This window comes from Conger conger, chromosome 11, assembly GCF_963514075.1.
Source record: "Conger conger chromosome 11, fConCon1.1, whole genome shotgun sequence".
In the NCBI taxonomy this organism is placed as follows: Eukaryota; Metazoa; Chordata; class Actinopteri; order Anguilliformes; family Congridae; genus Conger; species Conger conger.
The window spans coordinates 33103656-33120249 of NC_083770.1; the positions used below are offsets into that span (position 1 = coordinate 33103656).

The window sequence follows — 16594 nt, forward strand, 5'->3', positions numbered from 1 at the left end:
GATAATATGGAGCGCTGAAGAGACTGAAAACTAATTTAACACGTGACCCCATGTGTAATTCGTCATCATAACCAAAAACCAAGTTGAACCAAAGGCAGTGCAAAACGTCTTACATTGCCTTATAGGCATATTCTGGTAAATGTTAATAGTTAAGAGTTTGAACGAGTTCATGCAATTTACAGCAAAACCCTACAAAACACCTTGCAGAAGTAAAGGTTCAATGGAGGTATACTTTTGTACTATGAAGAACAAATTTCCAAAATATGCCCTGGAAGGTACACTAATGTTATTTTGTAACTAATAAGTACTTTTACAAACAAAAAGGTACAAATTAATCATTAAACCCATGGCTAAGGGTTCAAATGTATGTACCGATGGGCTACCACTCCAGTGACATTGCACATTGGGGGCACTTTTTCATACCTTTTTTTCTGAGAGTGTAGACAAAACTTGCTTCAGCCAGGCCATTTTAGTGCCTAAAATTATACAGTTTTAATGGATTGCTAGGCTACCAGTAACATCCTAAATTATCATGTATAGCCAATAACATTTAATGCAACACTAAATGCAAACACTTATTTGGTGGCATTCAAATGGCCTACCGATATACAAAACTTCAGCCAACGTTCACGAACAAGACTGACTGAGACAGCATAATGAAATACAAAACGTATGAGCAAGCAAAATATTCATGAGTCCAGTAACATTTACATGGTGAGCGAATGAATGAACTGCAACGGTGTAGAATAGAATGGTCCTTCTGAACTGCATCATGCGACATATCGGTGATGCAGACGAGCATTGTGGTACTTGTATGTTTTCTCCTCTCAAGTCTGCATGTCCGGGCAACGTATGTTTTCTTACTGGATAACTACAACTCCCACAATTCGGTTCGGTGACGGTGCCGCGATCTGCGCATGGAAACCATGGCGTTTACTTGGACTGTCTGACGCAGGGTACCCGAAAAAAATAACACATATATAACCAGCCAGCGCTGCATATTCATAACGATAGACCCGGATTCTGTGAAAACTGAAAATGGGGTCTCGGATCAAGTAAGAGTCATTTATTCTCGTATTTCCTGTTCTGATAAAAGGCATGCTTTTCCCGAGAACCATGGGAGAGGGCACCGCAAGGCCTGGACTTGTTGCGACAGACAAGGGGGCTTGTTCCCTGGATTCGAATCTGTACTTATTGATTGTTATTCAGTCTCATTGATGAGAGCAATATAAACAAACAGACCACTAACGTATATGGGAAGAGAGCGATGGCACAGCTCTTTGTTTGGCTTATGGGTGTCAATTGCTTGGATCGGGATCTGTAAACATTGATCAGCAAAGAGGGGTAACCTATATTTTGTCCTGTAGCCTATAGCATGTTCTTGCAGAAAATCGTGGCGACAACAACACATTATTTATATTATGACTGCAACACCAACAATGTTCATATCGAAAGCACAACAGCCCTTTCGACTTGTTTAGTGGTACGACCGCTACACTGTATCAAGTCTCGCTTCCAACGAACTGGACAGCATGTACCATTATAACTGATTATCCTGTATGAAGTGTAGCTAACGGTGCATACTAGCAATCTAGCAAATCAGTTACACTGATGTTTGTAGCCAAAATAACCGAAACAGGGCATCTGAACGGAGAATGTACACGTGTAAACACTAGCCCGTTGCACAAACCCAAAATCGAACCACTTGTAATTTGTAGAATTAAACAGCCACGTGAATGGGTGTTTATATCTGGTGCAATTAATCACATTTACGCACAGTTTTACTATTTTCTCTTGCAGCACAATTCGTTAATATCTCCTCCTTTTCATATGACAACCTTCGCGTAAACTAGTAGTTTGCATTTCAATGTAGGCTACTTAGGGGTGGATAATTATACTTTTTGTTGCATTACATACAGAAATATAAGACTATATGGCCTTGATAGTACAGACAGATGCTACTGCTACTAACTACTACTACTACTACTACTACTACTACTACTACTAATAACAACAATACTACTGCCAACAACGACAACAACAACAACAACAACGTGATTTCTTTATTTTGTCCCAGAACATAGATTTCAGAGCAATGTGCTTTCATTCACATGTACGGTATAGCTTTGTTGATAATGAAAACTACGGGTGTGAGCGGTGCTCTAGGCACTAGGCATTAGGCTATCTGCACACATTGCTGACCACTATGCCTTAACCTTAAGCACTGTGTAAACTTCTGAGATTTGCATAATGGTAAATGGTTGGAATTTATATAGCGCCTTTATCCAAAGCGCTGTACAATTTATGCTTCTCATTCACCCATTCATACACACACTCACACACCGATGGCAACTGGCAACCCTCCGACTGCCAGACGACTGTTCTTACTGCCTGAGCCATGTCGCATAATGGTTAAAACATCTCATTTTAAGGCTTAACACTACTAGGACCTGGTCCTTTCTAGGACATTCTAATGTAAACAGCTTTTTATCATAGTTTGTATCATTGTCACAAGTCTTGACTATACATCTGCTTCCTTCCATCTACCATTACAGAAAAGTACATTTTACTGTAATGGTTTGAGGAGACAGATTGCATTGATCCATTTGAGTAGGGCTTGTTGTTAACGATGAAGTTATCCTTTTTTTGTTTAGTAAACTTGCATTTATATTTCATAATGAAGAAGTTTTGATATGTACAAGATAGTGTGTATAGTGCAATGACCACCTATGACCTCTGATCTTGTATTTTGCAGAGAGAGCCCAGAGTCCACTTTTGAAGTATATGTCGAAGTGACCCATCCTGGGACCACAGGCTCAGGTAGGGGATCTCATTCTTAACTCTTGGGTCAGTTAAGTGTGCCCCCAAAAACTTCATGCATTGCATATATTTATTTTTTTCCATGTCGAAGTCTCTTTTGATGAAATAGTCTGCTCATTTTATTTTTTTCTGTCTGCATAAGTGCATAGTGTTAATACTGTATGATGTAATAAATGACATCTACAGGAGACCAAGGCTCTTGAGCAGGCAATGCTTTGATATGAAAGAGACGTTTGCTTCCATTGTTTGCCAAAGTAGGCTACCAGTTGCCAGGTTATGTCTGGCCGCTAAGTTATACAGCCACACAGAATGAGTCACACAGTTCATATTTGTTTATGATAACAATAAACATTACTATTGTGAATGTGTGGAGGCTGGCCATTTAAAAAATATTCAGAGGTGCTCTTTCATTTATATTGTGTGTAGTCTATATAGTAGACTGCAGTTAATGAAAATGGGGTAGATCATTCATAAAAAAGTAATTACGTCTTATGAAAAGTAAAAAGTATATGAGTATTCCAGTTCCATTGTCATATCCAGTGGTGCTATTCCTGCCTCAGTCATGTTGCTAAAGGGCGGCCTGTAGTGTTGCGGTTAAGGCACATGACTGGGACCCACAAGTTTGGTGGTTCGATCCCCCGTGTAGCCACAATAAGATCCGCACAGCCGTTGGGCCCTTGAGCAAGGCTCTTAACCCTGCATTGCTCAAGGGGAGGATTCTGGGGAGGATTGTCTCCTGCTTAGTCTAATTGACTGTACGTTGCTCTGGATAAGAGCGTCTACCAAATGGCATTAATGTAATATAAATGATATTATGTCTACATTGGTTTTTTTAAACCTTGTAATACACTCATCTTCAAGTCAAGCATTTTACCACCTGTATCTTTGAATATGATAGAATTTTCTTCACATATAAGGAATCAGGAGAGCAGCTACTCATTATGCACCTAGCCCTTGCACTAATATAATATAATATAATATAATATAATATAATATAATATAAGTTTACTCCTCTGCGGGAGTGGCTGAATCTATTATCACTTGTGTACCACCGTTCTCAGCCTTTTAGCCCTCTTGTTGTACTTTGTATTTTAATCTAAAAATGTTGCATTTGTATTTACCTTAGTGCTGTAGTTGCTTACTTTATTACTTACTGACTTGGCCTATTTACCATGTGTACTATATACTTTGTGAATTGTACATAATTTGACTTGTTCTGTAGATGTTCTATTTAACTTCAGGATGCACTTACTGTGTATGTTGCTTTGGATGAGAGCACAGGATGCAGTGTGATAGTGGTGATACAATATTCTTTGGATGAGAGCACAGGAGTGCTGATAAATGCCATTGGGCGATAAAATTATGCTATGGGTGTCAAATGCACCGCCGCTGAAAATAATAAAATGCGTTTGAAAGGGAAAGCGGCAATAAGAGTTGAAGTGTTTAGATCATAAACAAGATGTTGCACATAATATTAGCAAGAAAGGACTACTCACAAATACGAATGTTCCCCGATCATTCTATTTTTGGGAAATCTTATATAATTCTGCAAGTTGTACAAACATGTTAATAAGGTTTTTTTAAAAGAAAAAAAACATCCAATGAGTTTGTCTGCCTCTGAGGTGAACAGGCTGTTTTGGGTTGCTGTTGCAGGCGTTTTCACACCTTCTGCCTTGATTGGTTATCTGACGGGGGATGGCATGCCCCCCCCCCCCCACCTCCTGCCCACACAACTCCCACTCGAAAAGTGAACATGGCGTCTGTAAATTATCTGGCAGCGATTAAACCATATGTTCGAACCAGAATCTGAACCCTCTTTTCAACATCAGCCTAACTGTACTGCGCTTTGTTTAGGAAGTACACAGTCCCAAATGACTGTACCACACCAGCAAGTGGATATGAGCTCACTCTTGCTGGGATGTGTCCTTCAAATATAAATTGCAGCCTAACACTTTCCTTCTTCGGAAGTTTGTGTAATGTGCGGTTACACTATAAATTGAATTTACTGTCTCCTTGTACAGGTAGCTCACTAATAATGTGATGATGCTGTGCTCAAGGTTATGATGTGATTTTATGCAAATAGTAGATCAAAGGTGATTGGCTGCTTTGATTGAAATCAAGACCGGAAGCCAAATATGTGTTGTGTTGTCTGGGGATTTGGTCTGGGAGTGATGTGGAGAAATGTAATGTTTTACAGATGTAATATTCTTAAAAGCTTAACTGGGACAGTGTATTAACAGTGTGTATATGACATGTGATTGACATGTGATAGACATGCTGAAATGGAAAAAATAACAGGACGAGTTGAAGAATATTGGAAAAAATATTGGAAGCACTGAGAACATCCCCCAAGGAAGTTGTTTTGGTACATTTAGTTCAGAGTGGAGCGAAGGGGTATTCCACATGGAAGTTTATTTGGGTCCTCAGAACATAGTCCTTTTAGTAAAGTGGTTTCCAGTCTCAAGCATAGCCTGTTTTGCATGGGTTTTAATGGAAATTGACACAAAGGACAAAGTCAGAGGGCAAGGTCATGGTGGCTACTGAATTTCCCATTTCCGGTCACTAATTCTACCAATTATATGGATATGGAGTCAACTTGACACAAATGCTATCTTACATTTTCCTTGCTCCCTGTTGCTTTTTAGGCAACAGCATCAAAGGTCAGAATAAGTTGAAAACATAAAAGTCTTAAAGTGGAAGACCATCGAGCCATGGACTCACTGTTCCCCAAAACCTTATCAGTGTTTGGTCAAAGGTCAAGGTAATTTTTTTTTCTGCTCCCTTTCGTTTCAAAGGACACCATACTTGGCAGTGATATGCCAGTTTAATTAAGATGGCTTTATCCTCTGTTAACCTTTCACAACAGAAACTGATGGCAAATTCAAGCAAATTGCAGGTGTACCAGTAGTACCAGACATGTTACACTAGACACAGACAGCTTTCACCTTTGTGAGTGGTTGTGTATGGATGATGGTGTTTCTATTTATTGTGTATGCTAGCTAGGTTTAATGGTTTGGCTCAAGTCTTCTTATGGGTTAACAAATAAAATCTACAGTACACCTACAAAGGCAATTAATGTAATTTTGAATGATATAATTGTATGTCTATCCAAATGCGGATTAAAGGGCTGTTAGCATTGCTATATCCATTGCACTCTTTATTTAAACCACTCAGTTGAACAGTATATTTGGAGTTTTAACAGTCCAAATTACATTACATTACATTAATGGCATTTGGCAGATGCTCTTATCCAGAGCGACGTACAGTTGATTAGACTAAGCAGGAGACAATCCACCCCTGGTGTATGGGTCAGCTAAAGACCTTGAAACAAACACTGTCTGGAGTGCTAAATATTGTAAATATTTGCAGACTTTTAAGAGTCAAATAAAGGCCAATGTTTGGGTCGTGATGCTTCATTTTCTGGTCAGGAGAGTGAGCCCACTCAGCTGAATGCACGAGACTCCATAGTAAGGGATTCATTCTCCCTGTCGAAAGGGGGGGCCTGGTTGGATGAAGGAGATGGGGCAACCCACAACTGCACATCATCTTTGCTGAGATACTAGATCCCAGGTTTGTGAAAAAAATGTGCCTTAGAATATAGTGACAAATGGGGAATGGAGAGCTCCCCTTCTTGTGTTGCACTTGTCGGACCTTGTTGGATTCCTCCTTCTCACTTGGCATGGTATTATTAAAGCCAAAGGTTGAATGAGAATAACCGAGGAGGAGCAGGCCTTTCGTTCTCAGAACCCTGGTTGGGAGGGACGGACAGATGGCCTGCAGTGGAGGAACGCAGGGTGTGGGCAGGCCTGCCTGGAGAGATAAGGCTGGAAGTATGTTGGGGGCGGTGAGGTTGAGAGCATGGTATCCCTGGGTACGAGAGCTTTGGGATAGATGCAGGGTGTAGTGTGGAGCCAGTAGAGAGAAACAAAGAGAAATTGGTGGCATTGGTTAGGAGGGAGATGTTAACAATTATTCAGCACAGTTTTTGAATGAGCTGAAGCAGTTGGAATGTCTTGCCTGAGACAGAGGGTAGGAATATACCACTGGGACTGGGCCAGTAAATATGAATTGGAGTTTTTGAGGAATTGGTAAAGAAAATCAGCATGTCTTGACTTCGTGATGCTGAGCTTGTTTGCATGTAGAGGAGATTTTGTTAAAAACATGTCATGATTCATGAAGACACCTAAATATCAAAGGTAAAGAGGAAGTTATCTCAAGTAATTATTTTATGCAGCATGGGAGGGTAGGAAATGGCTCCAGCTTGGAGTGTGGTTAGAATTTCAGTGGGCCAATAGCTGAGCCATGTGGTACTTCTATTGCATCAGTTATCTATGTGTGAGAAACAGTTGCTCTGTGGTTAAATGGCAATTATTTCATTTTGATATAATGATTGGCATGAGTTTGGCATAGCTCAGAATTGTGTAACTGAGGCTTTGTGAACCAACATTTACACAGCTACAGTGCACTACTGATCACTGACATGCAAAAAAGACAGCAGTCAATCTCTGGTTAAATGATCTCACGCCTGGCTACACATGATAACTCCACATTTTCTTGTCAGTTATACTTACAGCAAATACCTATCGACCTTCATATTATTATTTGGGATATACAAATTAGTCCAAATACACTTTAACAAAAGAGTATATATTTTTTTTCCAGGAAAATTAAAAGATATTACATATTGTTTGTCGTAAAGAAACAAACAACTTTTGGCTGCATGTATAAGTTATTTGATAATGATACATTTGTGGAAATGTCTACACGAAAACAAATTACAATGGAAAGGAGAAAAAACATTTTTTATGAAATACCTTTATTCGTAGCTTGGGCCTGTCACCATTATCCTCCCACATTTTGCCCACCTCTTTTTATAACATCTTGCTATAAAAAGATGCTATATTTCGACAGAATGCATGCTAAATTTCATAACAGTAACAGGATGATTGATCCTGTTCTTTAGGCTTGAGTGATGACCTGCCTCCTTTGCTTCCTCTCAACCCCCACATTAGTTCGTAAGTCATTAAAGCAGCTGGGCATTTACAGTAGCTTCTTTGGATGAAGCACCTCATTCAAGACTTGGGTGCTGAACCCAGAACGTTCTCTGAGTTCTGTGCCTTAACTTCTACTCCATGTTGCTTAAGGCTGACAGAAGCACCCACCACTGAAATGCCTCACCTCTGGGGTTCCTGAGAGCGGTTGGTCATGGGAAAGTGGCCTACTGACATAAAGTGTTGAGAGTGAGCCTGAGAAAGACTTTCAGGCTTTAGCTGGCGGCTCAGCGCGTGTAGCAGGAGGAACGTGTGTTTACTATATCGGTTTACCGACAGCTGCACTATTGTCATTCTTGGAAGAGTTTAGAGGCTGGCGTTAACCTCTGAGCGGTGGTCTAGCTGAACGGCAGTGGGACACCAGGGGGCGGAGGGAGAAACGGAGAGGGAGCGGGGCTGCTTATTTTTAGCAAGGTTGGCTTTAGACGGCAGTATTTTTAACCTGACTCTTGACTCTGGGACTCTGGGTGCTGATGTTATTCAACTGCAGGATGTCCAGGGATCCAAGTGTAGCTACAGTGATGCAGATTTGATCATCTGACATGCATTAAATCTTAAATCATATTTTTCGTTTTTATTTTTAAGACCATCACGCTCAACAAATTTGTTTACTTATTGAACGCCTGGAATACTTGAGAATTCTGAGCATGTATATTCTTAATAAATATTACAAATAAGTAGCTTGCTTGTGCTCGGGTTCAGCTAATATTTAAATTCACTGTACTAACTTTAGGGGTTAAATACATGCCTCACATACACAATGTCATTATTTCATTTTCATATTTCCTGTAACAGTTTGCTGTACCATCATTCTAATCCTGAGTACAATTAAAACTCATGTGGAGTATTCTTTACATTAGTGCTGTTCTTGTTACCCTAGTCACGGGTTCTTGCACTGTTTTTCATTAATCAGCCATAGAAATAGTGTGCAGCTAATTGTAAGTAACATATACAGTAGGCCTAAAAATTATGGGCTGTACAAACATATTTATTTATTACTTTCAACACATGTTCACTAATGTTTCCAAATTTAAGTACTACATTTTAACTACATGCCCAGTGAGTGTCAGCCTATTTAATCTGATGTTGTTTCCTATAAAATGGGTCAACATCAAACATGTTGGTGTCATTATTGAATCACACTGATTTAGTTACAGCAAGGCACTTTTTATTGAAATTTAATAAGCTACAAAAAGTTTTTATTTTTCATTTGAATGCTTACAACTTCCTTGCTATGATGGTCTTATACATACAACATTTAGCTATACTTGCTATGCAAATGGTAAACTTTGTTTTCTTTCTGTCCTGTAGCCTTCTGAATCTGATCACAGTCAACAGCTAAATTCCACTTAAGAGGTCTGGACTGTAACATGACACTGGAAGTTAAAGATTTCATTAGTCTAAATGGCCTGAAGATTCTTTGCGGTCTGTATGGGTCTATGCCAAATACATTATGTATTTCATTTGTGCAAAGATAGACCTGATTAACGTTTTTTCAAATGTATTTAAGTATTTAATTGACATGAGTCAAGTATTTATTCACATGGCTTCCATGCATATGTAGTAAGTAGACAAATGAATAATTGTTATTTTTTTGCCGTGACATTCATTAGTTTGGGAGGGTGCAGAAATCCTTACATTCTCCTCCAAAGTTTCACTGTGTGTTGAATGCATTTGTTACTCTCTGTGGGCTAGCTCCTCATCAATAATCATGCTGGCGACCAGTGGCAGAGCTAGCCTGTCATACGTGTGGGTGTGAGGCAAGGTGAGAGCCTCATCTTTCCCCCAATGGGAAAGTTATTATTGAACAACCTGCAGCATAAACCCTGAACACGTTGCATCAGTAGTCCTTCTGGCTTGTCGCTTAGAAGGCAAATTTAAACAGCATTTCAGTGTATGCTCAGGAACTCAGAAATAAGTAACTTGTAGCCTAAGTCTCATTTTATCTTAACTTTTTGCTCCAGATTAATTCCTGGCTTGCAGGTAACACAAGTTGGCTAGCAGATGCAACAGCGGCTGGTCTCACGCATTTTGTTGTGGGCCAACAGAAACAATATGGCAGCCCCAGAGGATCTGTGTGATGTTCCAAGCGTCTCGCTTAGGAAAAGGAAGCAAAGGAAAAGCAAGTCCATATTAAAAGATAGGATAGCCTACTTTTCAACTTAAACTCTGATTACGAATGTATTGTTTTTGTCAACATAAATGCAACAACGTTTTTCATGAATTAAGCCAAAGTTAGTGTCTATGTTCGGGTACCCCCTATGGCTGCTCATATGGTGAGCCCGCTAATTCTGCTTTTGCTGGCAACACTTCCCCCCCCCTCATTGTGCTCCCTCTGTGTCCCCCTCTGGAGAACCAGACCCCCACCCAACCCCTATCCCCATGCCTGACTCCATCTGAATGCCAGTCCCAGAACCAGTCCCTGTCAAAGTCCATCCATCAGTCAAGGTGTAAATGAAACTTGGGAACGGACTTACAGTCTGGCTGTAATGAGCTTTATCCTTAATTAGTGGGAGTTACCAGATTTAAGGGGGCTGTTTACCCAAAAATGAAATTCAGGGGGGATTCTACCATAAAACCAATTTTTACATGCAGAAGAGTGTCCTCCTGTTTAAAATGAGTTCTCTGCCATCTCTCTACCTGTAGTCTACCTGAATGCAGAGATGTAGCCCCAAACTGGAGCCCATTCTCCAAGTACCTGCTTTATGAAAGACTACAATGGCCGGGTACTTACAGTTCATGACTGGGCATCAGAGAATGCCAGGTACATGTTGCCATTCCTACTCAATACAAATGGAGGGGCTGGGTGTTACTAATGTAGAGAGCAATGGTAATGTTACTCTCTAGCAAGCGAAAATCGAGGTTTATGTGTTCAGTTCAATTCATTTTACTGCTAAAATGGTAATAAAATGAAAATGCCACTTCAGTGAGACAAATTGCATGGGTTTAATGTAACTAACTGTAACTGATTTGAATAACGGATTTATACAGTTGGCTCATAGCCGGTTGCTTCAGACATGGTCACAGCTTGTGCAATAAGGTCCGCTGTTAACAGTTTCACGTTTTCTATGACTTAAGTTACACTAGTTAATATCTCAATCATGCATTTCAAAGCTTTAGTACTGTAAGTTGCTAACAAGTTGCTATATTGAGACACATCAATGACCCATCACCAAAAAGCAAGTTTCATACTAGTCAATCAACGAGAGACTTTTCTTGGGTATACACAGTTGGTGTACTAGAAGTAGTAGTTCATAATGAAACTGTGAACAAATTAAGCACTGGAGATGTTTGTGAGTAACCGTGGAATTTGAAAAGAGATATTGCATACCTTAGCTTCATTTTTGTGTGAACTGCCTTTAAGTTTTAATGGAGATAATTAGCTCATAAAACTGTGTAAAAAAGGGGGAGGCAATAAGTCAAATAAACCAGAATATATGAAACAATTTGATACAATCATTGGATTTTGCACGAAGATAAAATGTAAATCCTTGGCTGGATTTCTGTCAAAACCCAGTCAGTTGATCGGTTGATTGCTACAGTACAAAAAGCTTACATGTCAGAACGTACATGTTAATGAGCCACATGCAATTCTGGGTCATCATTAGGGGCCCTGAAATCAATTGGTGAAAAACAATGAATAGCTTATGTTACATGTTTACATGTTGAGAAATTGGATGCCAGGCTTGGCTTTGGGACAGTGTGTCCTGTCCTCCTTTGAGGAATAGCCTACAGGACGAATGGCCCTGTCTTGGTGGATTCTCACCATTTCCACTCAGTTTTCCTTGTCGTGTGGTGGGAATTTGTCCTTCGGTTGGGAGGAGCGATGACTGGGAAAACTAAACCAAAAAAGAGGTGCATTATTTCCCTTACCCTTTCCTCCCTTTCTCTCTTTCTCTTTGCCCCTTCATCCCTCTCTTGTAAGAGTGTAAGCCTTACCAAACGTCTGCTGGGCGGATTACCTTAGGAAGATGTAGATTGTGTTGTGGCCTGAAGAGGCTTCCCTGTAAAGTTCACCACCAGTTCCCCATCCCTCCCTTTTGCTCCGAAATGCACTGCTGCACTGAAAAGGGGGATAAATCTTTGTTAACTGGGAAACTATTAACTCAGGGGGAGTTAATCAGAGTCATTGCAAAGGCGACACCATTTACATCTGAATTGGCTGGGGCTATATATTGGACTCCTTTATCTGATTCTCTCAGAGCTGGAAGCTTGGGATTTAGTACTTCCTGCTTTGATACAGCAGTCAGTGGGGAGAATAGCCATTGCAGTAAATTATCATAGAAAACAATTATGAGAAATCTGAGGAAATTTTGACTACTTTCCCCATCTTTCTTATGTGTTGAACACATTTGAACAATACAGGAGGCTCCAGAATTATTGGAACCCTTCATAAATAAGCAAAAGAATAGTGTAAACTAAGAAATAGTTGATATAAGCTTCATTTTATTTTATTTGTATGTATGCTGGCATAGGCTCCAGCCCCCCTGCGATAATGAATAAATGAAAAAGAAGTTGTGTGCTTTATCAATGATTAAAAAATCTAATGACTCAACCAAAGTCTTACATTTTTAAAATAAAAAATGTTTAAAAAAAACAAACAAACTAGTTTAACCATTATTGACACCGCTGGTTTAATACTTTGAACAAACACCCCTAGCAAAGATGACAGCCATGAGTATTTCCTCTAATTTGTGATAGAGAACACATTTTGACCATTTATCCGTCCTCTAACAGACGAGAGGAATACACCTTCAAACCACAACACTATTTATCCCTCCCCCTACTCTGTAAACACACTGATGTTGCAATGCCTTTGGCTGTGGCAATTAGAACCAATTTTCAACCAATGAGCATGAATTAATGTACAGATTTTCAGGCCGTCAACTGTATATTTTGAAACCCGAATTTAAGGACTATAAACACAGGCAGAGGGTGAGTCTACATGTCAGTGAGCCTTTTTCAATGATCGGAAGGGATTTACAATGGTCTTGTAACAATGTTTTAACACAGAAATCTTACCTATTGTACCTTTAAGTCTGGAGACTAAACTTAAGCTTTGTTAACCTTTGTTTGTTTGGAGTCATTGTCCTGCTGGACAATATACCTATGACCAAGTCTCAACTTCCTAGCAGAGACAACCAGGTTTTCTGCTTCTTCTTCTTTCGTATATCGTCAGATGGCCAACTCAGTGTCATACAGCCACGCCCTCGTCTCCGGTCCTAAGTCGAAAAGGCCAGCTTCTGAGGGTGGGCTGTATAGGGGGCAGCCGGTGATTATGTGCTCGGCAGTCTGTTCAGGCTCGCCACACTTGCATGCCGCACTGTCCGATAGGCCCCACTTCTTCAGAGATGACTTGAAGCGTCCGACGCCAGAGCGCAGACGGTTCAGTGAGGTCCATAGATGGCGTGGCATGTCTTCTCCTTTTACACCGCCTCCTGGGTCCCGGATGTATCGTTGCATGCGGGAGGGCCCAGCTGTCTCCCACGTCTGTTTCCAGGATGCTGCCAGCCAGGCATCTCTGGACAAGTCCTCAGGGATAGACTGCAGCATCTCCTGTGCTGCCTTGTTGTAGAGATGGCGAGACTTAAGCCTGCATGGTGGTGCCGGTGTTGTTGTGGCTTTGTGTAGGATGTGCCAGTCGTGCTTCTGGGCTTTTCTTGCCAGGGCGAGGGTAGCCGCATCCCGTCGGAGACTGGCTGGGGCGATTCCAGCTAGGACTGGCAGGTAGGACACAGAGGTGGGTTTCAGACAACCAGTAACTATACGGAGGGCGCTGTTGATGACCGTATCTACCTTGTTCACATGTGGACTTCTGCTCCAGGCTGGGGCAGAGTATTCTGCTACGGGTAAGACCAGGGCTTGCGTGGATATGCGTAGGGTCTGGGGGGAAGCTCCCCAAGTCGAACCCGCCAGGCGGCGGATGAGCGAGACCCTTGCTGTTGTCTTGGCCTTCACTTCATCCAGGTGTTGCTTGTAGGACAGTGTCCGGTCCAAGCATACGCCAAGGTACTTGGGGGCTTGCTGGAACTCCAGGCGGTTGTTGCCAACATGCACGTCCAGTTCCCTTCTTGCTTCCCGATTGTTAAGGTGGTAAGCTGCAGACACTGTCTTGCCCATGCTGAGCTGAAGGTGCCACTTCTGGAGGTAGTCTGCCAGGATGTCCATGTCTCGGTTGAGGCCATCTTCCATCGCCTTCCATGCTGGGCGTCGAAGCATGATGGCCAAGTTGTCCGCATAGCCATACTTGGTAGATGTTGTATCTGGCAGGTCGTGAATGTATATGTTGAACAACATTGGTGAGAGGACGGAGCCTTGCGGGACACCGTTCTTCAACTTTCTGAGCCTGCTGGTCTGGCCATCGCTGGTCTGTAGGATGAAGCTACGGTTCGATAGCATCTCCATAATGAACCTCACCATGTGCCGGTCCGGGATTGTCCTCAACAGTTTCAGATGTAGTCCACGGTGCCACACGGTGTCATAGGCGGCTGTCAGGTCCAGGAATACTACTCCAGCTTTTTCGTTATCCTGAAAGCTGTCCTCGATGTCCTGAGTGAGTAGCGTTACCTGATCCACTGTTGACCTGCCTCGGCGGAAGCCAGCTTGTTCCGGTGGGAGTTGTGGGTCCACCACTGGCTCGATGCGGCTGTGAATCAGCCTCTCCAGGATCTTATATGGGACACAGAGCAGAGAGATGGGCCTGTAGGACTTCGGGTCTTCGGCGGGTTTGTTCGGCTTTGGCAAGGCTATGACGGAAGCACGGCGCCAGGTCTTTGGGAGCTTGGACCTCCGGAAGCATGATGAGAAGAACGAGCATAGCCAGTAAGATGTTCTTTCACTTTGGTGTATGACAAACTCTGGGTGGATATTGTCTCGACCTGATGACTTGCCCGGCTTCAGTTTGTTGATTGCTGCACTTAGTTCGGCTACTGTGAAGTCTCCTGAGAGGTTAGCATCGACGCTGGCTGCCCTGGAGAGAGACGATACCTCACACGAGGTCAATCGTGTGACGTTTCTGTGAGCATCAGGGAAGCGACCATTTTTCAGGAGCTGGGAAACAATGGCATTTGCTGTCACTGGACACCTGCGGGGGGTTGTTTTTCTCCCTGAGAGCAGGTTGATGGTCTGCCACGCCTTCCGGCTAGAGTGGGTGAAGTCGATAGCTTCCACTACTTCAGTCCACCTGGCCCTTCGGGTGTCGTCCAGCTTCTGCAATAGGGTTGTTGCTGTTGCGTCCATTTCTTCCCTGGAGCTTGCCTGCTGGTGTTGGCGCAGCAGGCAGCTGCACTCCTCATCCCAGCCCGGGATTTCTGCCATAATTTCCTAGTGCTGTACGTTGTTGAATTCATTGTGCCATCGATCTTAAATAGTGCCCCTGGACCGCTGAAAGCAAAACCTCTCCAAAACATCAATGACCCACTTCCATATTTGACAGTAGGTTTCAGGTGCTTCTTCTTGTATGTATCACTCTTTTGCTGCCAAACATGTTGAGGTGTGTCTGGCCAAAACATTCAATTTTGGTCTCATCTGACCATAGCCATGATTGCCACTCATGATTCCCATGACGGTTGGCAAACTCCAGATGCTTGGTTTTGTTTATTGTGCTCAGTCAGGGCTGTTTTTGTGCCACCCTTCCAAAGAGTTTGTTGGCATCGAGGTCCTATTTTATGGTTCTTTTAGAGAATTAGTGACACCAAGATGCAACCAATCTCAATCTAAACTCTGATCCTTGAGTTCTTCATGGCTTCTTTACTAGCATCCTCTTCCTGGCAAGTTTGCAACCGTTCCATATGTTTGACTTTTTTATTTTATTGCCCCAACAGTGCTTAGTGGTATGTTCAAATGTTTTTTTATACCCATTACTAGACTTGTATCTCTTCTGAATTGACTGTTCTTTGGCTTTTCCCATGCTGATGGATGGCAAAGGGATTTTGCACCTCATTTTTATACTTTAGTGAAATGGGAAGTGATGGAATGACACAGTACAGTTTCTTTAAGGGGCGGTCACCCTGGCAGGAAAATTTATATTTGCTTTTTGCTGTAATAAAGCACATGACATCATGTAGTGCCCATGTAGGGAAATGTCATTTTCAGAGGTTGATTAGCAGGACTTGGCTAGAATGTTGAAATTTGTTTCTAGCAATTAACATTTCTTTTAAAGTTTTAATGTTAATTGAGCATTCCAGCAAATATTTTTCATACCTAGCATTCACGCATCACAGCCAGATGGTAGTTAAGTCGCTAGGTACCGTTTAACTTTGATACGAATGTTGGCTAGTTAGCAACTAACTGCTCTCAACTAGCATTGTAAAATTTGCTTTTATTTACAATAATTGTTAGCCATGCCAATAAGGCTGGTATTAGATCATTGCATCAGAGCATTGAAAATGCATGTTCTTATGTGCTAGGTCTGTGAGGTTTTTAAATGTCGTCGGCAGCCATGCCAGGCAGCATCGAAATGAGATTCCGTCCTTGTGCTCTGATTCGTTGCTTTCTGTGTCCCGGTACTGAGGTGCTGGGTTAGTTTCTCCTCACGTCTGAGGAACGCTGCGTGGTTGTCAGTAGTGCTCAGGGCACGGGGAGTGACAGCAGCATTTCAGGCTGGATTCGGAGTGCTGTGAAACAACATTTTCAGTCCCTCTGTCGCCCCCAACCCAACCCCCACGGGAATGCTGACCTGCGCTGAGACACCTTACCCTGCAGAAGTGGAGCAGCCACTAATT

General features: G+C 42.0%; 1 protein-coding gene across 2 annotated transcripts in view; it reads left to right on the forward strand.

Annotated features, from left to right (window-relative positions):
* Window positions 1-918: 918 nt before the first annotated feature.
* Window positions 919-16594, forward strand: part of dennd1a (DENN/MADD domain containing 1A) — a 137818-nt gene continuing 122142 nt past the window's right edge. For both annotated transcript variants that reach the window (XM_061259839.1, XM_061259840.1), the window contains exons 1-2: window positions 919-1055; window positions 2756-2820. In XM_061259839.1, coding sequence (XP_061115823.1) covers window positions 1039-1055; window positions 2756-2820 — 82 coding nt within the window. In that variant the 5' untranslated portion in view covers window positions 919-1038. The remainder of the gene's footprint in view (window positions 1056-2755; window positions 2821-16594) is intronic.